General features: G+C 39.1%; 1 protein-coding gene across 2 annotated transcripts; it reads left to right on the top strand.

Annotated features, from left to right (window-relative positions):
* The first annotated feature begins 607 nt into the window (after positions 1 to 607).
* On the top strand, positions 608 to 27172 carry CDH5 (cadherin 5). Of its 2 annotated transcripts, none has more exons than XM_015874080.2 (12): positions 608 to 797; positions 13708 to 13908; positions 16187 to 16475; positions 16566 to 16682; positions 17620 to 17784; positions 18191 to 18378; positions 20045 to 20298; positions 21383 to 21525; positions 22306 to 22430; positions 23083 to 23191; positions 23467 to 23712; positions 24538 to 27172. In XM_015874080.2, exons 2-12 carry the CDS (start codon positions 13720 to 13722, stop codon positions 25029 to 25031), a joined length of 2319 nt encoding a protein of 772 aa, XP_015729566.1. In that variant the 5' UTR covers positions 608 to 797; positions 13708 to 13719; the 3' UTR covers positions 25032 to 27172. The 2 variants fall into 2 exon arrangements, with proteins under 2 accessions (XP_015729566.1, XP_015729565.1); XM_015874079.1 differs by lacking the exon at positions 608 to 797 and adding an exon at positions 9673 to 9810.

Below are 27172 nucleotides of genomic sequence, written 5' to 3'. Positions count from 1 at the left end.
TCCTGATGTAAACTTCAGGCAGGTGAAATATCAGAAGCACCATATTCTGCACAGTCAGCCTCAGTTACAACCCACCCTACTGGCTGCCATGAGAGGCTAAGAGGCATAATGCAGAATTTAATCAAAATGTTTCCAACAAGTTCTCCTCCTGGAAGGCCCATCCACACTGTCTTCCATCTGAAGTCATAATTTTACCTGTGAAAAATACTGCTAAATCCCATTTAACATCCAGCCATCTCAGCCGTATGAGGGTTTCAGCTTTCCAGTTTGCAGGTATGAAAACCCTTACAGAGACATATCCAAATTGCTTTAAAATACCCTGCTTAAGCAAAACTGTCATAGTCTGCACTGATCAAATATCAAACACTATTTAAATTACCATTTTTTATAATCTCCAAAACTCTTTACCCCCAACACCAACTTTTGTCCTGACTTTTGCCTTTCTCTAAGAGCTGATTTCCTTTTATTCAGCTGCCTCATTAGAGGCAGTAACAAATAAGTCACTAGAGCAATAATAAGGCTAAGTTTATCTTGTTTCCTCCAGTCCCTTTTCTCACTGTATTACTAAGACTTGGAACAATAACAGGATGCCGGGATGCAGGATGGGAAAAGGCGGATTCCAGCTGGAAAACCTTGGAGATTGGGTTGCTGAACACTCCCAGTATTGCTCAACGAAAAGTGAAGTGGATTTTTCTGTTTGTTCTTCTTTTTCTATGTACTGCTTAATGTTTTGGGACACCACTGAATTTACTTTGCCTCATCTGGGAACAAACTGAAGCCTACCAACTCTGACACAGGTAAGGAATAAATAGTATTTGCCATCTTTCAGCTGTGAAGGTAATTGCAGTTATTTTTTATCTGAACCAAAAATGTCTTCTACTGCTTTAAATAATTTAAGATATACCGGTGGTTAGGCTATGAATTTTATACATATCTACAGCATCCTTTGGGCCTAATATTGATAGAACTTAAAAGTAAGGGAGGACAACAGCAGAACACTGGAAGAGGAAAATCTCTAGATTTCCTGAGCTATGCCACAATATTCCCAGGTCATGTAAGAGAAAAAAACACGTTATGCTTTTTTTGTAGTTCTGTAATATTTAGATTATGTTGCCAGTGTTCATTCACAAAGGAAGAAGGACTGAAATGATATTGCAAACGGCAGCTGTAAGCCCTTTATGAAACAATTCCATTTGCAGCATGGAGGTTGCAGGCTTAGTAGTAAGCAGGTGTATGCTATGCTGTGGTCAGTGTGCTCCAGCAAAGGGAGGTCTGCCCTTGGCATTTGAAAAGCTGCTATGGTTTTATGTGTCCAATCCAAAAAAGAGGGCAAGCCCCCACTTTTACCAGCCATCCCTCAGCCATGCTGAGGGTGCTTAGGGTTGGAGGGAGAGTGCAGGTAAACATTTCAGTGCCTTGGTTTCCTTAGTCCCAACCCTGGGCAATCAGATTTTACAGCTCCTGTGCCAGAACACCTGCAACTCATACTTGAGAAGTTTCTGGATCTCAGAGGTCCAAAACACACCTTTTTCTTTTTGTTTGTTTCAACAAGGTATTTTACAAACAGTTCCTTGATGCAAAAAGAGTGACCATCAGGAGAAAAGGACACAACTTTAATTTAGCATATGAATGCCTCAGAATAGCACAGTGCACCGCAGAGCTGCATGTGAAGTTACAACAATGCATAAATGAAATGGAAAGCAAAAGATAAACTCAATTAACAAATCATTTCTGGTCTGTTCATAAACTCAGTCATTTTTGAGAGTGTTACTGCCACACCACAGTAAGTACTTCCCAACACTCTACTCTTTAACAGAAGACCATAAAACTGTTATTTAGACATTAGAAAGTAAATGGTAACACTGAAAGCATGCGGTGGGACAGTGGTGTGTCGTTCCAAACCTGCAGCTTGCACAGAGCTGGGCTCAGGGCTATCGAGAGAGCCCAGATAGAGAAGGTTCCACTGAAAGAGTTAACAGGTTTGCTGCCAAAAGAAAACAGGTTTGTTTCACATCCTGCCTCTGTTGGATGAAACAGCTGAAAACAGGATATAGGTAAAAATCCCTGGCTTAAAGGCTCCCCTGGCTTATAGCTGGTACCGAACAAAGGATTGCACTATGCATCCACAAGTCAATACTTCAATTAATATTTCAAATGAAAAATAGACAATCTTTTCAAAAAACTCTTTTTCTTTTGGTCAGGTCACATTCCTACAGAAGTACAGCTCACACTAGGCTAGCCAAAACTTCATCATTTCTAAAGAAGTGGAGGTTCACAGAGCAGAGGTAACTGGTTGTTGTGGGTTCACCACTCTGGTTTTGACTCAGGTTCTACCATTTTAGGTCAGAAGTTCATACGTTAGTGCCAAGAAGAAAATGGGATTCCTCTGTTTGTGAGAAATATGTTGAAAATGCTGAAAATGAAAATGTTTCAATGCATTTTTTTAAAAACAAATGTCTTTCTTCTTGCTGCCTTTGGGGCTTTATAAATCAAAAATCCCACCCAGCACAGTCCTTCTACTTTAGACCAGAGCAGAGAGTGACTATCTGTGTAAGCTGGAGTCTCACTGGGACAGAGAGATGGCCAACACAGTCAGTAAGGAGAAAGTTATGTGCAGGAAGATGGGCGCTCTGGCAGATTTCTCTAGATAAGGACAGCTGAGCCTTTCCATACAAGATAAAGAGCTACATGTGAAAGAGTTGTCTGTGAAAGGATGGCGAGTTCATCCTGAGAAATGGCTGATATTTCAGAAGGAAGACAGGCGTAGTCACCTGGTACACACTGCAGGTTTTTCTTATTTCAAAATACAGAAAGGCCAGTGCTCTGGGTTTTGTAACTCACTGTTTTAAAAAGCCCTCTATCAGCCTTCACAGATCAGCAGCACTCCATCCAGCTCTGCCCCCACTGCTGTGCTCCCTGCACCCTCCTCTGCTCCCATACCAACAGTATGGCACCACCTCCTGACTCCTTGTGACACTCACAGAGTGCAAAGCAGGTTATCTACAGCACACACGGACCCCTGTCTTTATTGTGCAGGACAGTATAACGGGAAATCCCACTTCCATGGTATGCGTGGAAGATACAGCCAAATTCCTTCTGTCTTTGTCCACATTCTGAGTAATGCTTTGGCAGAAGCAGTCTTTCCCCTTCCTTTTATGATGGTATCTGTTCTGAATTTGTGTTCTGGAGATCCTCTCTAAGAGTGCAAAGTGTACCTTAAAGCATGTTGCCTGAGGAGAATAAGGGCCTAATGCTGCTGTTGTGCAAATGACAGGAAATCCTGCCATTGATGGGAAATGTTCCTGTGCTGAGTTCCGCTTCATAGCCAGAGCCTCCACAGGCACAGTCCCAGGGTAGCTTCCCCCTTCCCTTTGTAGGACCTCGAGTTCTGCACATGAATTTTGAGATTTGCAGTAGCTTACTGGATTTAATTGTCACTGTCTTTCAGATTAGTAAGAAATGTCTGAATGAGAACTTTTTCAGCACTGTAAGCTGGAAATTTGCTTCCCTAGTTTTATTTTGATTTGAAGCTGAGATTTCCCTGACTCTGAGAGCTAAACTGTAAGTAAAAACATTGAAAAGCTCATTGTAAATTCATAAGAGCAGCAATAATATCATTTGTATCATGTCACAACACATGGGGATTTTAACAATGGAAATGTTCCAGGAAAAGACTCTAACTATAGGGGTTGGCAGAAAAGGTCTTGAAGTTAATTAAGCCTGGTCTGGAAGTCTAGTTGAATAAGGGCAGGAAATAGAGAAGAATGAACTGACATTTGAATTAGACATTTAAAAAGGGGGAAAAACACCGAATACTAATAACCAAACAAAACAGATCCAGGCACACCCTGTTGTTTTAGCCTTTTGCCCAGCCAGAAAATAAGAGATTTATGTGTGTGTGCTTTCTTTATCTGCCACAAAATTAATTTTCAGAATAAATATCAACGCATCAAGTTACTGAGTAGAATAATCTGGTCAAAGGAATTGGCACACACATTCAGCTAACATGTTTTCTCCGCTTCAGATTACTGCTAGCATGATAAGTATCAGCTACAGTGACCTGCCCATGATGCTCGGGTTAGAGACAGATACTTCTGCTCCTGAGCTTTAGTTGAGAAAGATGAAAAGAACAAAATTCTATCTTCTGCAAACACAGTTATGTTGTACTTTGAATATATATATATATATATTTGTTGTTGTTGTTGCATGCAGTGCCTCAAATGATGGGGACTTTTCCTTAATCAAACCAACTCAGTCAGAGCTCTGTGCCAAGAAGCCTCTCTGATATGAAGGCTTTACGTGGAAACAAAAGGAAAGTAGAAAAGCTCCATAATATATTATTCTCAGAGTCATCTTATTTTGTTCTAGCTTGGACAAACTCCTAAACATTCAGGGACAGCTTCCGCTAATCTCTGTGTACAGCTGAGCTGTCCAGGGGCAGAATCAAAGCAGATTGATTCTGAAATGTGCACACAATTTATTGTAGAAAACAAAGCCTCTGGTTGGAGATGCTTGAGGAATCTTTTTAGCAATCACAAACACTTCCAGTACATCAGAACCATTCCATCTCTGAAAGGGGATGAGCCTAGTACTTACTGAAGGATTCTCCTGCCCCCTTCTCACCCAAGCCCCACTCCCTAAAATCAGACAATGCATTCCATGGGAGCTGCTGCCAGCACCCACATCTCCTCCTCTGCTACCAGAGAAGGGTACACAATCATTAACTGGCTGAAAGAAAGGAGAAACATCCACAGACACTTCAGGTCATGCCAACAAGACTGATGGAGACTCAGTCCTTCTGCAGCATGAGTGAGACTCTTCTCAGAGACAAGTACACCAAACAGCACGATTATGACTGAAACTACGTACTTTTTGGATGTGTGTATGAGAACAAGTTATTCACCTATCTATAATGCTGGTACTTCATCACCATTTTCAGCATTTGCCCTTATCAGTAATTACCTGGATAGGAAATGTTTTCCTCTTTCTGTTTTGGACAAATAATTCATAGGGGAAAAAAATGCTTGTCTTCCAAACTGCATACAGGGTTTATTCCACTCATGTTATTAGCTATTGTTATTTCAGAACAGAAGGACTATATTTAAAGCAAAGTAAAAGCCTCTAAATAGCTCAGATTTCAACAACATTTGGCAACTGTCATCAAAAGACATGCGTCCAAGAACAAATATTCTGTCACTTAATTGTTAGTTTCACTCAGCAACATCTGGGGAGCAAAGAAATAATATTACTCATAGATCCTATGAGCTTGCTAGTTTAAGGAAATTGTACCCTCTAAATCAACAAAGCACAGAGTTCCATGTGATAGTGACATGATTACACTAGGTGGTAATATTCTGTTCCAAAAATGTAAACTCCACTTAGAAGCTTGAAAGTGCTCACTAAATCCAGAATACTTCTTCTCCTTAAGTGTCATTTGACCCTCATACCTGTACAGAGATACAGGAGTTGCTTAAGGCCTTAAACTCAATGTTGTCCATGCTGTCAACATATGAGAGAAAGCCAATATCTTCTGTTTACAATGCTATATTTATTTGTTATACAAGCATCATAAATTGGTTTAATAGTCTCCTTATGAATTCTAAACAAGCATCAAAAGATCACTGCACTTACTCTACTTACTGTTTATTTAAAACATTCTAAATCAATTTGGGGTCACTTTAGTGAAAGCATCTGTACTAAAGCATTATATGACTACAGTACCAAGCCCATCATGAGAACTCTTCAGCAGCACCAAACAGAAGCATTTCAGTGATTCAAGTACCATCTCAGTTTCAGATTTTCAGTTCTCAAGTCTCTCTACAGCCTTCATGATGACAAATAACATTATTGTGAAAAATGAGTAGAGACACTGATTCTGCACCTGGCATGATACATGATCTGCATGCTGACAGTGTGAAATGAGGAAGATTCTTAAAACTCACCTAATGATGCAGTGTGGTGTAACAGACCTTTATGAGTATTTGTCTCCTGAGAGAGGTGAAGGCCAACATTTTCACTAAGGCTGCTGGATTACTGTCTAGACATACCTGGATGCATTTATAAAAGGAAAACAGTCATCCATTAAAGCAACAACTACACTGCACAAGCAATCTGGATAGAATAGCAGAAACCAGTCAGTGTCCATTTTGCTCATTTTACTGCTATCAAAGTATTGTTTTGCGTCCATCACAAATGTCATCCTCAGCACAGCAAACAACCTTTGCATGAATAATGCACCACTGTCACGTCAACAACAGGAATGACTCAAGAACTATTTATTTACTCCAAAAATAATGCTTCCTCAAAGTCCACGAAGAGACCAGCCCCCAAATTAAAACATGTATTTAATTTACTTCTCAATTATCAGATTTGCAAGTAAGGAACTCAGATAAAAACCATATAACTAGAGATAACAGGAAAATGTTTTACTTCAGGATTGGAACAGGAATCATAGCACATGCATAAGCATCACAGAAGTAGTCCTTCTGGGTTTGATAACTATTTACGACTTCTGACATACCATGTTAAAAAAAAACCTACCCCTGGCCAACGTGAAACTTGCAAAATTTCATACATACTGCACAGGTATGCAGAAATGCAGTCACATGTTTTATTACATCATGTACAGCATTCATTTCCATAAGCAGAAACGTTTCAGATCCCTGGAGGTATCTAAAATGACACACTATCCACAAAGTACGCAGAATAATCAGGCACAAAGCATCAGCCTGGGGGACAGACTGTTATGATAAGACAGGTCTGTTGTGATAAGACACAGGGAAATCGTTTTATGGGAGATTTCGATCAGATACAAGAAAAGCATTTTTTATGCTAGGAATAGTAAAACACTGGCACAGGTTGCCCAGGGAGCTGGTGGAAGCCCTGTCCCTGAAGACATTCAAGGCCAGACTGGACCAGGCCTGAGCACCCAATAGAGTTGGACCAGATGACCTTTAAGGGTCCCTTCCATCTCAGATGATTCTATCATTCTATGATCTCTTCCAAACTATTCCAGAAAAGGGTACTGTTTGACGTTTTCTAGAAGTCAAAATCAGAGCTGATTCACTGTATGTGTGGAATGTAGGTAGATAAATCAAGATCTAAGCCAAACAAGTTTCTATCTGTGAATAGGAAATCAAGTCCAAACCTACACTAGCAACACAGTCAATAGTTTTACAACTAATCCATTCTTCGTCAGGTGGGAATAATACAAGAACACAGACAGCACTCTCCAAACCACAAACATGTTTTTGTATGTTTTTCAAAAACATGCTAGAAACTGAGAGAAATGAACAGAAGTTAAATGCCCTCCTGCTTTTGTGGGCCTTGGTGCCTGAGCATCCCATAGGCTTGACTGTGAGCTCTCAAAAAAATCTCTATCTGGGAAGGATTTCTGTGATTGTGATTCCGTCTTGCTAACAGGCTGTATATGTTACAATTCTATTGATAGTTACCAGGATCCCTGTAACAGGTAGTTCTGTAAGGAACACTATTTGAGTTAAAGTAGTACCTCCAACAAAATCATTTCTTTTTTCCTGGAGGTTATGCCTGTATATAAGGGGTCAGATTCAAAGCAGTGCAAGCAATTTTTGAAGCTCCCATCCTACAGCTTTGGGATTTCAAGGAAAAAGGGGAGGGGAAAAAAAAAAATCAACCTTCTCTAGACTTCAGAAACAGCATGAATTATGGCCCAAGTATCACAGGGAGATAACTTATGGTAAAGATTCCCTTAAGATTTGCTGTTCTTAGTTGATACTGAAGACAAAAAGCACTTGACCTCAGTGTCTGCTATCACTTGTTTGTCCACAGTGGCATAATTCCTCCCTCGTTACAGTCAAGAGCCACTTGCAAAACCAAATGAGATGTGACCCTACACAGCAGCAGGTCACTGCCCCTTCAGTACAGCTGCTGGGCAGTGACTGGCAGACAGAGACAGATGTAAACTCTTCCAAAAGACTCTTCTGTGCCTAAGAAAAGCCCAGGCAAAGCAGACTAGCATGAAACAGTGTTTCCTGCCTGCTGTAATGGGTGACTGCATTCATAACACTGCACTGTTGTTCACAGAACACAAGCAGAGCCTCCTACAGGCTATTCTTCTCCCACTCATACTGACAGTCTTGGTTTTGTTAATCTACCTAGCTAACATTATCAGGCACATCACTGATGTAAAAGAGACTCCAGTGAAGCCAGGAGAATTTACAGATGCAAGATCAGCTGCGCAGCTGACATGTCTTGCTTCTCTTTCAGATTTGTGGAGAGGTGACTACTAGCAAACAAAATGCAAATCTATACAGAGGGGATCATTGTGACCTCTTATAACTTTCTTCTGCACACATTTCTCTAAACTTTACAGGAAATGCCCTCTTCGACCATATTTTCAGTTCACAGCCTTCCTCTGTACTTCCCACAGCTCTTAAACCCCCAAGTCAGCAGGTCACTTACTGAAATGCAAGCAAAGCAGTCAGGAAGCTCTGGGAGGGCATTAGTGTAGGTTTCATTACTGCTTTCACCATCCTTAGTTCACAGCTATTCACACACTGGTGTGGAGGTAGCTTTGTTTCTTAAATAATATATATGTATTTTTTTAAAGGCCAATATCAGTGCTTGCCTCCCTCATTTTTACCTAGTTCTGTGTCAGAAACAACAGAAAGACCAGGAGCCCTGTCTTGCTGCCTGCTATCAGTCTGGCGTCCTTTGCTCGCTGCTGACCATGGGCTATCTAATCAAAAGAAAAGAATCTTCAACATACACACCATATTCACGGTTATTATTGTTTAAAGGGACTATAAATAACAACAAATAAACATTTTTTCATCTATGGAAGAGGTGTCTGACCTGCCCAAGGACTCCATCCAACCATCAGATGCAGTTGTATTTTCTACCACCTAAGAGAGAATTGTTTGGTATGCTGAAGAGATGGAAAAAATCATTATTTTCCCCAGACTCACCAGAAATGTAGAGCTGAAATCAGAAAGAACATACAGAAAGAAAAAAAATGCTTTTTTTTCTTCAGAAAAAAACATGAGGTAACAAACTGTGGGCCAAAATCAGACACAGAACAAACTCCTCAGCTCCGCTGCGGAGCTCCAGTGCTAAGAATACAGAGAATACAGAATACAGTGCTCACTCAATACAGAGTGATGTGGGATTTTTTTGCAGTTGCACATTTGGTTAAAATACTGCTGAAGCGACTGTTCATTCAAAGCTACTATCACAAGTATAAAATGCCATTTAATAATCAGCTTTCAGGCAGGCATTTGCAGTCCAGATTGTTTAGTCATCAAAGTGGCTATTTACTTGAAGGTACTATCATGCATATAAAAAGTCATTTTATAATCAGTTTTCAGGTAGGCATTTGTGCTCCCGGCTGTTTAGTCATCAGTGGAAGCCACTTCTCAGGTGTATAAAGCCGACATAAGGACAATCAACACCATAATACTAGGCAGCCAGGCACCAGGCACATTTAAATCAGCTCAATAAGCTGGAAACCAAAAAGCAGCACAATGTTCTCAGGAAAGACCCACTTTAGAATGAATTATTGTACATTGTTGAGAGTATGTGACAAGACAGCTTTAATCAGAAACAAGAGAAGCGCAGAGGAATAATTTACACAAAGAAGAGTAACAAGAAATGCTCTCTCCGAGTTAAATGTTGCACAACCTCCCAATGTGTCACTGAAGGTTGAAGATGTGGTTCCCATTCCCACTGAACTCACTATGTGTCCTTAACTATTCTCACCCTGTAAACTCACTGGAGCAAAGGAGGACTGCTTTTTTGCAATTTAGAAGCCACTCAGAGCATGCAGTGCAGGTAACAATTCTATCTGTGTCATTACTTTGCTGCCTTGTCTCTCCGGGTTTGTCAGAGCAGGTTAGAGCAATGTTGTCTAATTAGGAGATCAAAAAAATTGGGAGAAAAAAATCCAAGTCTGCTGTTAGTGCTGACCTCAGTCCATGACAGGAGATGGCAAAGAAATTTAAGTCCTCTGTGCTTCAAAGGTACCTTTTGAAAGGGATACAGCTTTTCATCTAGCAGCAGTGCTTTTCACAGATCTGAGAAGGTTTTATCCATTCATGTTAGCACAGCCATTTGCAGTCCCTGAAATGCAGCAGTAAGTACTGCTAGGGCTACTTTCTTCTAATCAAGTTTTGTCTGCTTACCAAACATGCTCCTTCTGCAAAGCACGCATAGCATGCATTAATCTACAGGCACTGCAAAGATGATTTATCTTCCTTACATTTGGTGGTTACTTTTCTATTTCTTACTGCCTACTGTATTCAGAAATTCACATTTGGTCTTACACATTGTATAAATGAGAAAGTAACAGTAAAACTGGGCTCTGTAAGGCAGAGTTGTTTTGTTAGACAAAAAAAAAGTTGTTTTGTTGAGTCAACCTGCTCTCATTAAATCTAATGTGGCTTCATTAAGAATAGCAAGTGTCCAGATATTGAATCAAAGTAAAATTTTTGCACCTGAACAACATCTAATTTTGAAGAGTTGGCAAATTCAGCAGAATTTTCACACAGAGCTGCCTAGGGAGGGGACAGGGAAAGGCTTATAACAATACTTGTGGTAATACAGACCTCCCCCTGGAGGGGAGTTGCCAGTACTGTGTAACAGAATATAACCTGTCTTGTATTATTCACTTATCAGTCATTTTCTTATTTTTTTCTACCCTGATGAAACTCTCAATTTCAAAAGAGATTTTTCATTTTCATTTACACTGTTCAGATTCCGACCATGATACTGTAAACAAAAATAATCATTAAGTTTCCAGCTCAACAATCAATAATCATTTAGTTTCCAGCTTTTTATAACAATCAGGTATGCAAATTATCTGAATATAAAATTAAAAAAAAATAAAATTAAAAAAAAATAAAATTAAATTTAAAAAAAAAACAAAAAAAACAAAAAAAAAAACCATGGGAAGAGTTATTACAGGGGATCAAGAAGGGCTTATTTCTTCCCTGGTGTATAATAGTGACTTCCAAGCAAATTCCTCTCTTAGGATATTTTACATCATTACTTCTGTCTTGCCTGGAAACAAATGCCACAAAACAAAAGCTCTCTAAGAATACCTTAATCTGATTAACACCTCAGTTTAGCTACAGATGTCTGCATATTTATCAAAGTCTTCATGTAGAAAAGTGGTTTAAGTTTGACTTAACATACAAGCATAGAACAAGATTTGTAATTAATTAACCTAACCTCACATAAGCACGAATAGGTAATTTCAGAGCAAGAATTAAGCCAAGTAAAAGGGAAATACCAGAAAAAAAATAAAATAAAATAAAATAAAATAAAATAAAATAAAATAAAATAAAATAAAATAAAATAAAATAAAATAAAATAAAATAAAACAACAAATGTTCATTAGAATATTCCATCAAATGTATTTTCATTGAATGGACACTATTTATCATCAGACTTGTTTGATTACTTACTAAAATAACCTGCAAAATGCAAATTTCCAATCAGTACAGTATTACCTGCATCTTCACTTGATTTTTCTTTAATAATTACTCCCAGTCTGCAAGAAGAAACTACACTGTACGTATCAGGTGTCTTATAAATCAGTCTGAACACCAGCATCTCTCAGTTAAATGTCTACAGTACCCTGCAGAACAAGTTATTTTCTGAAATAACTCAATACATAAAATGAATAATGCTGGTGGAAGAAATATCATTCGCTGTAAGAAAATTTAAGAGCATAACAAGAAGTTTAAGTATTTGAATAAGCCATTCCCCTGCTAACTTGGAGGAACACTTACAGTCCTTGCTTAAATTAAAAAAAAAAAAAAAAAGGTTTGAATTATTAGTAAGAGTCAGAGTGCAGCAGGACCCTGCTTCCAAAGTGTCTGTATGTGCTGCCAATAAAGGGCACCCTGAAATACTGTGATGAACAAAGCCACAGATCCAAGAGGGTTTTTAAAGTATGCTTTAATCAAGACTTGACATTTGAGCTATAAATGTTTTCTGCAGGTCTATAAAATTATTAGTTGCAGTGAAACGAATGGCAGCTCAAGCAGGCAGTGCTGTCCTCAGTTTCACCTGCTAACCTCATCACAGCAAAAATCCATGAGATCCCACAGGACCACAGCAATGAGAGGAAATGGCAGCTGAAACACTACCATCTGTTTTTCCTGAAGTACAGACTGTACCAGCTCACTTTAGCCAAATGGTTTTCCTTTGGTTACCATGTTTTGTAACTTTATGAACAAAAGATGGAGCACAGCAGCATCAAATTCAGTGCCTGACAGTTCCAGCTGTAAAATATTTGGGATATACGGATAAAATAAAGCAAAACAACTGTATCTTACTCATTTTTTTCTAGGAATAAGATAAAATAAAGCCAAAGTAAATGCACAGAAGAGAAATAAATAGCTGATTCAAAAAGTTTTATATAAATCCCTAAAACTGTACAAACCACAGCTCAGCTATTAAATAGCAGCTTTGAAGGCAGCCTATTTAGTCATCTCTTACACATCACAACATTCTGCAGGTCATGCACAACTGTAAAGAGAGCAAAATTTCACAGTAAATAAATCTTTTTACTGATAATGATGCTGCAGCACAGGGTAACACTGATTACCTAATTAGCAAAGTGTGATTTTGAAAATCCCAGCAAATGATGCCAAAGATATTAATTTAATCTCATATCTAACAACATGCGTGATTTCAACTTCTCGATCACAATTAACTTTTACTCTTGATGTATGTACTGACAGCTCCTAAAAGCTAATGGAAAGCCATTTCTATGTAATTTAATGTCTGATTATTGGAGCGTTTAAGTTCCCTGACAGTGCTTTACTTTGCAAAGGGAAAATTTAGTGGAAAAATGAATCAGCTTTTCTACATGAAATGAACTCAATCTGATAACCAGGCCTACAGTTTACTAATATTAACTCATGATGTAAAAAAAAGGGTTTCACCTGAAAGTAATTTTATGAATTACTCTTCAGTATGTGCTAAGATCTAAGTATAAAAGATAAATGAATAAATTTGGGCCTTTTTTAAGAGACAAGGAATTGATGCAATAAACAAGATCTCTGAGCAAGATAATTTTCTACATTGTACTTGGAATTGATTGAAAATTCCATATGAATCTTTTTTTTCCAATCAACAACAACAACAAAAAAGAAGTTTTATTTTAAATCAATAGTTTCTATATGAAAATATTGACTACAGCATATTTGATGTCAGGTCATGTCAAAACATTGCATTTCAGTTTGTCAAACTCTAACATTTCATTTCAAGTTGAGTTAACATGAACTTTGATCTGGCTCAGTCTTGGTGTTGCTTCCCAGGTCAGCTCCCTCCCATGAGCTATGAGCCAGTAGCCAAACCAAACTTTCTGAAATGCACAAAGGGTCATCTTTGCTACTGTATGTTCTCTTCAGATGAACTGTGGTAGCCCAAGAGGATGCTGAGTTTTATGGTAGCTTTAAAAACTTGCTTTTTTTACTTATTCAATTTTTTAGTGCTTTTTACGGCTGCCGAATCATCTGTTTGGAACTGTTTTGTGTTGTGAAAGTTTTTGTGCCCGATATTTCAATTTTTGATTCTAAGGCAGATTGAAAGAAATACAGAAAGTAATCAAACCTTCCTCTAGAAGGAAATTCAATTTGCACTTCCATGCATGCTTTCTCTGATTAATCTGATTCTGTTGTTATTTACACAGTTCTCATGCTTTCTATTACTCCCTAGGCTCAGAAGAAGATGAAGAAGCTTATTCTGCTTTTCTCACTGTTCCTGGCTCCGGCATTCTCTTATAAAGAAAATCAGAAAACAAAACAAAACTTTTCTTCAAACAATACCAGTCATAAACGACTTAAGAGAGACTGGATATGGAACCGAATGCATATCAGGGAAGAGATTGATTCACCATTACCCCATCATGTTGGCAAGGTAAACAGCAGCCTCTTAGCAGAGAATGACTGGAAATGCAGAGAACAAATGAGTGTCCTGAGAAGTATTACTTCTTTGCAGCCTAGCTGAATTAACGGGGAATAAACGGCAAATAGAAATGGGACTGATGTAGTAACATTACAATCCTAAAATGAGGGCAGAGTGAATCAAGAGCAGCATCAAAGGAATTATAATTCTTCTAAAGAATACAGATAAATTTTAGAGAATGGCAAGCATGGAGCATCTGCAGTGAAGAAACAACTGCACTGCATGCAGGTGCAGAGTAAGGAAGAAGGTCTGGCAGCTGATGAATATCAGTGTTTTTCTGGTTGCTCTTTCAAAAACCTGGGAGATCAGCTAATAAAAACATACGTATTAAAGACCACATAGCTTACATCCCTCAGCACAGGCACAAAAATAAAGTGCACTTTAGGAGTACTGTTACACAATCAAAAATTTGTTTCACAAAGTGAAGGAAAACAGTTTTTGAAAGTAATAACAAGCATTGACCTGACCACAAACTCATTTTCTTCAGGGCAATGCTCATAAAATCCTGTGATTAACTGCACATCACCCAGATAAAGTTCTCCCAGTCTAGTCTTTCAAATTGAACTACTTTGACACTTCTCGGATAAATGCAGTTCTACATTTTCCTTCCATGTGCAACAATCAGTGTCTGTCAAGGCTGTTATGGTAAAGTGAAACAGACCTTTCTGGATCAGTGCTGCTCATTGGCAGAAAGCACGAGAGAGAGAAAAGAGGCCACCGGGTACTCAGCTACCACAGGATATCTCTGTTTCATTTCAGACCAATTCAGCAGCAGATTGAGAGAGTTTTTATTCCTGGTGCTGTCCTAAATAAGAGTAATTCACTTTGTACTGTGCTCTGTGGTCTTTCAAAAGCGGAATGTGTCTGATTACTTTTGCAGTGACTGTGTACAGTGCATTGCATTTGCAGGATTGAACACTTGATAAATCCTTTTAAAAGGCCACAGCATCAGCATGGCCAAACCGAGCGACAGATGCAGGAATATGCTGATACATCTGGATTTTATCTTTGATGACCTTGGAGGCTTCAATTTGCATGTCCATCCTTAGATTTAGCAAAGGCAACCTTGGAAGCTGTACCTTTCATACCAAATAAGTAAATAGAAATTAAGAAAGAAGACAAAGGCTGTACTATCTTTGAGACAAGGGTGAGATTCTTTCTCCTGTTACAACTCCAGAGTCACGAGCTGTTGTTCAGCAGCACCAGCAGTTAGAAGCATGATTAAATGTGTGGAATGAGGAAAGAGAATTTTAATAGCACATTTCAAAATAAAAAACATAAATGAAAGAATGTTCAACAGTAAATGACAACTACGGGATAAATCAAATCCTGAATACCAAACAGCTGCAATTTATGATAATGTCAGTAACAAAAGACTAGAAAATCTTTGTCAAACCCAACAATTATTGATAAATAGCTTGCTGAAACAAGAATGCTGATATAGTGCACAGAAAATTGTGTTCTAAACTTTATAGCAGCGTTCTTAGAGGAGCGTAGATAGGAAAGAATCATCAGATTATGTCCAGATTAAAAGAAATAATAATGTACAAAACCACCTGGGACTGGATTAAATTACACATAAAAACAGACTCATTTTACCTTTCACCCCACCCTTTTTCATACAATACAATCTTAAATTTGAAACTCTGTGGAGTGAAAACTTAATTTCACTGCCATAACCATAAAGACCAACTATGAAGAAATGACACATGACTAAACACAAGAAAGCTGTCAGCCATGGCAGGAATTCTGCTAAATGGCAAACAATGGAGAAAAATGCTAAATAATGTTTGTCAGTAGCTGTGAATAAGGATTTGTTTCTGTCATTCTGTGAAATCCAAGCAAAATTCCACTTAGAATTCTGCTACATTCCAAAGATAATTTGCCAACAAGTGTAGCTCCATGTAGTGGTACCTACATTTCTGACACAATGAGGCTGACAGTTTTTATCTGTAACTGCATGAACAATTTATATCTTTAGGAAATATAAGGCATAACCTTAAAATAAAACATTCCTGATATATAAGCAAACAGGTTTCAGTCTGGATGCACGTTTTATCCTATTCTGCATTGCTGGTTTGTCCAGTAATATGCCAGCTGTCATCAAAATTCCCAATGGTTTCAAACTGAGTCTGAATAAGAGGTCATGTTTATGTGTATCTTCTGGTAGAAACTGTTTTATATTCCAAAGCCACAGCTCACTTTTATCTCTTTGAAATATACTTTCTAGCTCACGTCGAGTGCAGGGAACAAGAATGCTATGTATATTATTGAAGGTGAATCTGCCAACACCATCTTTAAAGTGCAAGGGTTTGACGGCGACATATATGCTTTTGAGAGGCTGGACAGAGAAAAGAAAGCAGAGTATGAGCTGACAGCACACATTATTGACAGAAGAAACAACCGATCACTGGAACCGCCATCTAAATTTATTATCAAGGTTTATGATATTAATGACAATGCTCCCATTTTTGTACAAAAGGTATTCAATGGATCTGTCCCAGAAATGTCACGATTAGGTAAGGTTCTTCCATTACTCGTTTTCAATTCTTTCCTTGGCTAAAAAGCAGAATTTATACTAAATGTGGTGTTCAATAATCCTTTTCTAGGAACCGCAGTTACCAAAGTGACAGCTGAAGATGCTGATGACCCAACGGTTGCAGGTCATGCCACAGTTACCTACCAAATCATTAAAGGAAATGAATATTTCACAGTTGATGATTCTGGTAGGTCAGATATGCAAGTGTCAAATGTTGACCTTATGCTTTCAGGAAAATACAATTTTAAGCCATCTTCTTTCAGGACAAGGGAGATAATTACGCCAAGAATTTAGTTTCAACTGTAATTTGGAAAGATTTTACACTCACACTAACACAGTGTCACTGTCTACATCTAAAAATGAACCAATAAAGGCATGATTGTAGGTACCAAGAGGTAAATGACATGATCAGGTCAGGTGATCCCTACTGATTAAGAGATCAACTAGGAGCCAATATAACTCTATGTTTTCAGTTCAGCACACATATCATTCCTTTGACCAAACTGATAAAAGAGGAATAAATTAAGAAATAGCACTCCTAAAGAATAGCTGACAAAACCTCTTAAAAAGCAAATGGCAGATGGTAATTACAACACCAAAAAATGCCCTACAGCTTTGCAGACTTGGCACAGGAGGGATGGGTTACCCACTCCTTAAGTTAGCAGAAACCTGGAGCAAGTCAGTATATACAAACAATGCATCTTATTAGGCTGATTTTGAAAGTTTGTTTCTGGTTTCTAATCAGTAACTCAAACCTTTGCTTTCCTAAACTTTTTTTGTTTAAAGTTTGTCCAGATAAAGAAATAAACTCATTATCTCTCGTAAGCTGGTTCTCTGGAGCAACTAAAGCAGATAAGGAGGTGATCAGACATGCACTCCAGGCGCTGTAGTGACCAAGCTTAGACATTATCAGCTGGTTTCTGAGCAGCAAAGACAAGTTTAAAGAAATTTACTGTACAAAATGTCCTGAATATTTCATCATTTCTAATAGTTTTAGCCTTAGAAAAATATAACCATAAAACTGCTACTTAAAGGCAAATGTGTCATAAGGTAAAAACTCGCTCTCAAAATTAAGACATGAAAGTGTTACAAAATCTAATCATATTCAATATTATTTTTTAAAGGTGTGATTTCCACAGCCAGAGCTGATTTGGACAGAGAGACTCAATCAACATATGAAATTATTGTTAAAGCAAAAGATGCTCTAGGGCTTACCGGGGAGTCAAGCACAGCTACAGTCGTTATCAGGTTAACAGATATCAATGACAACTTCCCAGTATTCAAACGCCGTAAGTATACTGTCAGGGAAGCATCATTTAGAAACCATGAGCTGACATGAATGAAAGAAATTTACATTAGGCATCACAATTCAATTTTCCTTTAAAGTGAACAAAAGATTCTTACATATTCAGACGCCTTTCTGCTTTTCAGCACTGGCTTCATTTCCTGGTAGGAGTATATCTAGAGCAGAAAGTAAAAATCAGTATTAACTTTGGTAACTTTATAAAGAAACCTGACAATTTCAAGAAGTAATTAAAAAGAAACATTTAAGTACTGTCTGTAGAGACTAATAACACTGAATTCTCAATCATTCTCTGTGTCTATCTATGAACCAAGAAAAAACTTTAAGTTCTAACTTGTTCCATGTGCACCGTCATTATGACCCCATTGTTGCTTTGTGTTTTTTTTAAACAGCATCATTTCACTTTAAAGTTCCTGAAAACGTTTCAGTAGGAGGAGAAGTCGGCCGAGTCGAAGTTGAAGATATTGATGAACCACAACACAGACATACAAAATACATTTTTGTCAGAGGAGATTACAGGGACACCTTCGAAATTGTAGCAAATCCATTCACCAATGAAGGAATCATCAGACCAAAGAAGGTACTTTTCCCAGAAACAAAGAAAAATATGATTTTGTTTTTCCACATTTAACAAATGTTTGATTCGGTGTGGGGCCAGCAGCAGGAAAAAATGGAAATGCATGAAAGCCACAGCACAAAAGGTATTCAACCTGAACACCTCATTCTGTAAGCCCTGAGAGGAGAGCAGGCGATTTACCAGCCTATTTCACCTGCCAAAACTGGGAAAATCTGAGATTGCTGCAGAGTGCAAAGGGGATATTTGGATGCTCCTAACAGTCTGTGAATGCAGCAGTTGAGTTGACCAAGTCAAAGAATCAAATCTTTCTATTCTGCAGCCAAAGGGAAACCAGAGCAGGAATGTAAATGCGTACACCTGACCCCCCCTCTAGAAGTGCTCTTTGCCATCTAGCATTGCTCCCTCCTGAGCCACATCCTGCTTCCCTGTCTCACCTCTGAGCACTGAAAGCTTCCCAACTACTGCCTGGTAACTCTTACTTAAAAGGACGCAGGCTCTCCCAAACCTCTAATATGGCTTGCTCTTTGTTTTTTAATTCTCAAACCTACTTAATTTGCACCAAGAAACATTCCTGCACTATACAGGGCACTTCCAAGCCTAAATTTCATTGATTTCATTGATATATGGTGAAAAAAAAAAAAAAAAAAGATGTAAGACTATAAATTACTGTGAGTAATACTCAGATTGACATGAGTTTGTGGCTTTTTTTTTAACTTCCAAGCATCTCTATGTAGCGATCAGTATTAGAGATACTACTGAGATGGGAAAATTCCATATAGAAAAAAGCAACAAATATCCTGAGACTGGCAAATCCTTCAGCAGTGGCCACACTGTGCCAGCAGCTTTCCTTCACCAAACACATGTCCCCTGTTACCACAGGGCCTGAGACATGTGATGCTATCAGCCTGTGCCAAAGAGCAGCAGCAGCAGCAGAGATCTCACACACACACTGCCAGAGGCAGAGACAGCCCAGCCTTCACCAAGCAGTGGGCAAAATTTGCCCCAGTATCTTGCAGCACGCTGTCAGGCACGCATGTACATCAGAGTTTTAAACATACAGTCAGGTGAGATACAGTTTCAACTGATAAAAAAGCACTGTCATTTCCACGTGCAATGTCTATTCAAACAAAAACACAGTCACCATGATTAACTACAGCATATTTCACAGTGTGTTTATAATCTTGGGTGACAGGGAACAGGGATCCAAGCTTTGAAACACATGATAGCAGGGGCATTTCTTACCACTCTAGCTCTTGACCTTCCTTCCATTGTGGGATTCCATCTGTAATCAGTTATGGTGAAAGTAAGGAAGCAAATATCATTTATCATCAGATTCACCAGCTATGGAGTCTGCCCTGAATGAAAGGACAGGAGAATCTAGTACTTGACCCAGGGAAATAGGAACTAAACAATTTTGGTATCTACAGAATCATAGAACAAAATTACTCCTTGCAGAACTTTGAATGCTGAATGAATCTGTTCAAAACCTGAGGTTGCTCCAGCCAGTCCATTTATGAAAGGGAAGTTCAGCTGGATATGCATTCCCCAGAGTCTTGTCAAAGTGCGGTTCACTAGTATCTCCCAACAACAGCACAGACCTTTACTTTGCAGAGTTAGCTAATTTTGCCTAGCCATCACCAAAAAATATCTATGTTTCTCTTTCTTCTAGCCCCTGGACTTCGAGAAAGTAGCAGAGTACAGGTTTGACATCGAAGCAACAGATCAGAACGTTAACACTGCCTACTACAAACCTGGTGGCTCCAAGAGCATTTCAACAATTACCATTGAAGTTACAGATGTAGATGAGCCTCCTGTCTTCGCCAAACATCAGTATGAATTTAAAGTACGGGAGAATGATCCTGAAATAAAAACACTCGGCTCCGTTCAGGCGTATGACCCCGACGCAGCTAAACGGGAAATCAGGTAACGCAACACCAGCCTTAGTGGTTCTATTTTTAAGTAGAGAATTTGCTAATGATTCCAAGAATTTGATGGAGTATTGAGACACTGACCTGATTTTTCAGACATTTGCAAGCAAAAGAAAAAATCCAATCTGACTTTTCAGCCACTGCAACTATGGATATATACAACAACCAAGAAACACGAACATGTTACTTATACACATGAATTCATGAATAAAACATTTCTACATTTAAATACATAATCTTGGATATTTTCCCACGGTTACAATAATCTACTGTTTATTGCAACAACTTTCTTGAGTATGTGCTTTGTAAGGAAAAGAAAATAGACTTCTTAAAACAGTGAAAGCCCATAATCTGGGAACCTTGCAGAGGGATATGTTATGCTCTCACAGCTTGCATAAATTTAGGGAAATGTTCTGAGGCTCCATAGAATCATAGAATCACAAGGTTGGAAAGGACCTACAAGCTCATGTAGTCCAACCATCCTTACATTAGTATTGCTACCACAAGCTGCTAAACCACATCTCATAGCTTCTCATCCAGACACCTCTCGAACACTGCCAGGAACGGGAACTCCACCACCTCCCTGGGCAGCCATTCCAGTGCCTGGCCGTTCTCTGAGAGAAAAACTGTTTCCTTATCTCTGATCTAAACCTCTTCGGGTACAACTTGCAGCCATTTCCTTGGGTCCTGTTTGTTGCCTGGGAGAAGAGGCCAAGCCTGTCCTCATCACAACCTCCCTTCAGGACGTTGTAGAGTGAAATGAGGTCTCCCCCGAACCTCCTCTTCTCCAGACCAAACAATCCCAGCTCATTCAGCCGCTCTTGATAAGACCTGTGCTCCAGACCCTTCACCAGTTTCATCACCCTTCTCTGGACACGTTCCAGAGCCTCAATGTCTTTCTCAAAATAAAGGGCCCAAAACTGAACACAGTACTCAAGGTGCAGCCTCACCAGTATCCCTGGTCTTAACATAAATGTAATTTTTTATAAAACTACTCTCTGGCCTTTTCCTATGAAGAACTGAAGTGAAACACAATATTGTAACTCCTGTATTGATGCACCTCTTTTTAAATAACACAGATTTGTTCGACGAAGAGCTAGTCCTAATGGAGACTATGTTAGAGTATCTGCTTCTGGAATTATTCAACTTCCTAAGCCTCTAGATAGAGAATTCAGTTCTTCATACAACATCACTGTGGCAGCCCAGGAAGTCCTGGAGGATGGTAAGTGCTACTATTTCCTTACTTGAAAGAAATCAGTGGGTGCCTTTACAGCTGGACTGTGCCTTATCAGGAAGGAAAGCCACAACCTGACAGCTTCCTTCCACTAAGCTACAAATGAAATGGATGCTTGCAGGGTTTGCACAGCAATCTTCCAAATCAAATGAGTACCTACAAATAGATCAAACACTTTTAAGACTTGGCCCCTTTCTATCACAGAAATACTTTCAGCTTGTCTAAAGGAATGACAGAGTCATGAGGAGAGGAAGAAGCTTGGGGAACAGACAGAAAACTCTATTTGCAACAAAAGTATCCGAGCCAGTTTCCCCATTCACACAGAGCTACAGAACGTGCCCACCAAGCTCCCCAAATATTTATACATGGCTCCACTGGGTTTAGGAAGAGGAGTGGGCTGGAGCAGTTCCCAGTTGGATTGGAAGGGGCCAGACTCTTCTGCTAAGTGAAGGATATTGAATAGTACTGGGCACTCCGTGCCTGTGGCCTTAGAGCCAGGGAACAAGGGATACCACAATCACAGAGAATAAGGAATCTGAGAGCCATAATGAATTGTCATTTTCTTCTTCAAAGCTCTTCACTGCTTAGCCCAATATGAGAGTTTTGAGAATAATATCTTTGTCTGTCAAAGGAAAAGCTGGAATGAGTGATGGAGCTAGGAGTTCCTCATATTTGGCATGTAACAGTCACAGAGGTGGGCGTAATCCATGGGAAGGGCTGTACAGCATCTAGACTCCAGCCAGTGTGTTGCCACTGCTGTCATTTCAGGCCGTCTTTCTGACAGAGAATCACATGCACAAGTTCACGTCATAGTCATCGATGAAAACGATAATGCTCCAGAGCTCGTTTATCCTGAGGAACCCAGAGTGTGCGAAAATGCTGCGCCAGGGAAGGTAAGGCAGGAGGAATGTTCTTCCTTAAGCACATATGGGCTGGCTGCACAGTTGTCCTCCCTGTGGGCTCTTAAGTATGTACATTACATATGCTTTTAAGCATGTACAGTATGTACTCTGGGCATTACCAATTAGACTGCAAAGTAAAGTAACCTTGCATAGCAAATGTTAGTAATTCTATTGTATCACATGGATGTTGACAGAGAGAACAAAACCGTTCCCAAACTCTATGAGAAACACTAAGAGAAACATTGCTAATTGTGACATTACTATTGTATTTATTGATGAGAGCATCTGCGTGCACTGCTAGCAATAGTACTTGTGGGCTTAGATGTTTCACCTCAGATGCAAGAAAATACTTGCATAGCCTATATATATCATGTTAGATTAATTAAGAGATTTTTTCACAGATTGAAATCTGATGAAATCATCTATTAGAACATGCAAGGTACTATTTCACCTTTAATTTAATTTTTAAATTACCTTTGGGACATAATCATATGAGGTTTTATACTTTATACATCTCATGTATCTCAAGTTGAGGTTTTCAGTCATACGGGATACACGGCTTAGCACTAACTTACACACTCCACACGTTTTTATCACACAATGTATACTGGAATTTATGACCTCTCCCATCTTACCTTTATAGGTAATCATCAGGATTTCAGCTACTGACAAGGATGAAATATCACCTAGAGGTTTCTTCAGATACTCGCTAACCACAGAAGACAGCAACTTCTCCTTGATTGAGAACTACGGTAGCGTATCCCTGAAATGCATTTTCTCAGACAGCCACAGCAAGACAGCAGCTCAGGGGGGAGGAAGGCTGTAGCAATGCCCTACAATTGGGCCACCAGAGCTAAGCAGATATTTTGAAAGGCTTAACCTACTGAAAAAGATGTTGCCACCCAAGTTTCACTGGGTTCCCCAAAGGCTTGCTCTGTCAAAGGCAAAGGTGTATCAAATTACTTATAATCTACAAGGAAAAACAGGTAGAGATTATCACTTAATTAGCTATTGTTACTTCTTCCAGATAACACAGCTAATATCACTGTCAAGTATGGACAGTTTAATCGTGAACTTGCCAAAATCCACTACCTGCCTGTCATCATCTCAGACAACGGCGATCCTGAGCTCAGCAGCACAAACACACTTGTTATCAGTGTCTGCAAGTGTAATGAAAAAGGCGACTTCACTTTTTGCGAGGAAAGAGCTAAACAAGTTGGAGTTAGTGTACAAGCACTGGTGGCAATTTTTATCTGCATCTTCACAATCATTGGTAAGTTATTGGACTTTGGTAATGTTCTTCAAGATGTGGGAATTTATTTTTGTTTGTTTTTTTTTCTTAACTGAGGTCCAAAAAAGCTTTGTGGCTACATAATGGTCACGAAGGCAGAAAAGCTCGAACTATTCAATTCATTCCATTTGCTCTATTTGGCCTGTTAGCGCAGTTCCAACTACAAGTATGCTCATTCTATTGGAAAGGCTGGCTCATTGGAAAGGTCACTGCATGTATGCATAATACACTTGATTTAGTGTTAGTAGGCTCACATGCAGCTATAAAAAGGAAAATTGTACTGAGGCAATGACAACAGTATTCCTGTTTCCAAAGGCTGAACTACTCTGGAAACCCTTTAAGCAGTACAATGAACATATACACATAAATTTGTAAATAAGAAAGACAGTACCTATTTGTTTTATTTGGAACCTATCATAGACTGGGCAACATTCTTGTATTGCCTGAGAAGAAGTCTCCTTTGCAGCTACCAGACAAGCAGCATTTGTTGCCTGGCATTAAATATGTACGTACCACCTCGAGGCAACCATCCATAGAACCCTTCAGTGCACTTGCAACACTATGCATTTGCACCTGTGATGCCAGCTCAAAAGTCAGTTGTGAAATCCTTGCAGACAGAGAACTGCTTTGAGAACATATAAATCCTACAAACTAGCAGTATTTTAAGCTATTTTTTTAAAATAAATATCTAAAAAAACTTTGGACAAAGCCCTGAAATCCATGTCTGTTATGCAACGTGTCTAAAATGCAATTTGTTTTACTCTGTTACTTTTCTATTTCAATTGCTCACTTACATTTCCTTCCCAGTGATTGCACTGCTAATTCTTCTAAGGAAGAGACACAAGAAGGATCTGAGTGGTCTCAGGAGGAATGTGGCAGAGATCCACGAGCAGCTTGTCACTTATGATGAAGAAGGTGGCGGTGAAATGGACACTACCAGCTATGATGTGTCTGTGCTCAACTCTGTGCGCAAGAATGGTATAAAACCAGAAGTGGTACCCTCCACATATGCACAGGTCCAAAAGCCTCCTGGAAATACAACTTCTGGCGCTGGAGAAATGGAAATGATGATTGAGGTTAAGAAGGATGAAGCTGACAATGACAGGGATCTGTTGCCATATGACACGCTTCACATTTACGGCTACGAAGGGGCCGAGTCCATTGCAGAATCTCTCAGTTCTTTGGAATCAGGCTCCTCAGACTCAGATATCGATTATGACTTCCTAAATGACTGGGGACCCAGGTTTAAAATGTTAGCTGAGCTGTATGGAACAGAACCAAATGAAGATTTTGTGTATTAAGTTCACATTAGCCACACATTTTCTCCCTTCCTCTATAGATAGGTATCAAGAGCTACCAATGGCCACAGAAGAATTCACAGCTCTTCACCCAGGCAGTACTAGGATTTCAATCAGACACAAGAAAACCTGATAGCAGTAGGGATAAAACAAAGCATACAAATAAAGTACTGGCTTCCCCAGCACTGCTCTCCTTGCCAATGTTCTGTTCTTCAAACAAAATTGCTGCCTGAGGACCCAGAATCTCCTAGGACATGACTCCTCTCCCTGCCTCGACAGATCCTTCTCCTCATGAAGTGGTATTGTCTCTGGTTTCTCCTTCATTCCACTCATCCTGTGCTGCTTTCATCAGTATGCACTCAGGGTGACACACTGAAACACACAGGTTTGGTGACAGTGGGAAAGAATGTTTTTATAACCGCCTGCATCTCCAGCCTGCCTGGCCTGACAGTAACATCTTTATTGATACTCCACGCTTATGCTTATCCAGCAGAGAAAAGAAGGAACATATGGTTTATCACTTAACATTAGAAACAATTCCATCACTTTCAAAAAGAGGCAAGACTTTTCCTTCTTTCCAATCTATTAATTATTCTAGCTTTATAGTCTTTGACTACATACATGAGTTACTGCAGATAAAATTAGACAGGATTTTTAGAGGCATAGTCTGGTTTCATCTCTCATTTTTAACAGCCTGACGATGATTTCAGGCACCTTTCTGGAGCGCTAGAATTTCCTCTAGCTACCAGCAAAATTGCTTTTTCTTTCTGTAAATAGGACCTCAGTGTTACTCAATGGAACGTATCCTGCAGGGCAGGAAATGTGGACATCAGGGGAATGTCAAGACTCCAGTACTGTAAATCTTTCTGGATAGCAGCATAGGTCTCTCTGGATCTCTAAAAAGGTTGAGTAAGTTTTTTATTCAACACTATTAAAGGAAATTTATTATTTCAGGGACAAAGGACGGGCCTCGTTACTGTGAAACTGTTTTGATTTTTTTCTAAGCAGGTACTGTAAAACGGGTATTTTCCACCTAGGAAAATATTGTAGAGTTGCAAACCAGGATACTACACACCTACACATTTGTCTGCATAAGAGCCACAAATGTAAGCAAGGTTTTGGAGCGGCAACTGTTCTGTCCATGGTAAGCACATGTTCAGCTTCATGCCTGATGAAGAGCTGCACAACGAACAGAAAGTAATTTCCCATGCCAGACGTTACCCAGCCAAAGGCTTGTTAGAAGTGGATCTCTTAGGACAACAGCCTGTCTCTGGTTTCTGTCAACGCAGATTCCTGTTATCTTCAGCAGGAACATAACCCTACTATACCAACACTCAGTTTTGCAGAATCTGTGCTACAGCTGTATGTATTAGTTTAGATGATTTGATTATTTAAATTTGGGAGCTAACCACATAATACTAAATCTTTTTATTTTTCCTTCCTAAAACAATGTAGTGGAACCTCGTTATTTTCCTTTTCATTTGTTCGTGTCCTCTCCATTCCCCACAGTACTTTTGTGGCAGGAGACAGCAATGCACAATAGTGCAGTCTCTTATCAGTCCACATAACTATAGAAAACTGTGTACTAAAACACCTGCTAGACACAAACATATACTATCAGCACTGATTCAAATCACTAACGTTTTCAAATATGAACAAAGGGAAAGCTAAGTAGGATCCAGCCCATTGATCACATCACCTTTGGATCAGATCTCCTATAGAAAAAAGTACATCTGGGGATGACAGCCTTGGTTGTATTTGTAAATGCGTGTGCCATTTTCTACTATTTGCTTAATCCAGCCAACAGTGTATGTTATTGAGGTTCCACATGTTAGTATATTATAAGGAATTCTAACTAATACTACTTACCATTTAGGGTTTTCATCAGTAATTAATGTATTGGCGATCAACAGGTAAAGTTAGTTATGAAACTATTTAGTGTAGTAAATAAAGTACTTTGGTAAGCATCACCCAGATAGTATTATCTGTAATTGCTGTTTTCAAGCTTGTTTTATAAAGCTTTTTTAAGGAATGCTGTATCAATTTCCATCATATAAAGATGTTTGCACTGGATATTTTAATATTGCTGTACTGTACTTTTTCTTTGTTCCTTGGACTATACAAAAGTCACTCTCAAGTTTGGA

This window comes from Coturnix japonica, chromosome 11, assembly GCF_001577835.2.
Source record: "Coturnix japonica isolate 7356 chromosome 11, Coturnix japonica 2.1, whole genome shotgun sequence".
Taxonomy (NCBI): domain Eukaryota; kingdom Metazoa; phylum Chordata; class Aves; order Galliformes; family Phasianidae; genus Coturnix; species Coturnix japonica.
Note: the sequence above shows the minus strand (reverse complement) of the source record. Positions and strands in the feature narration are given on the sequence as shown.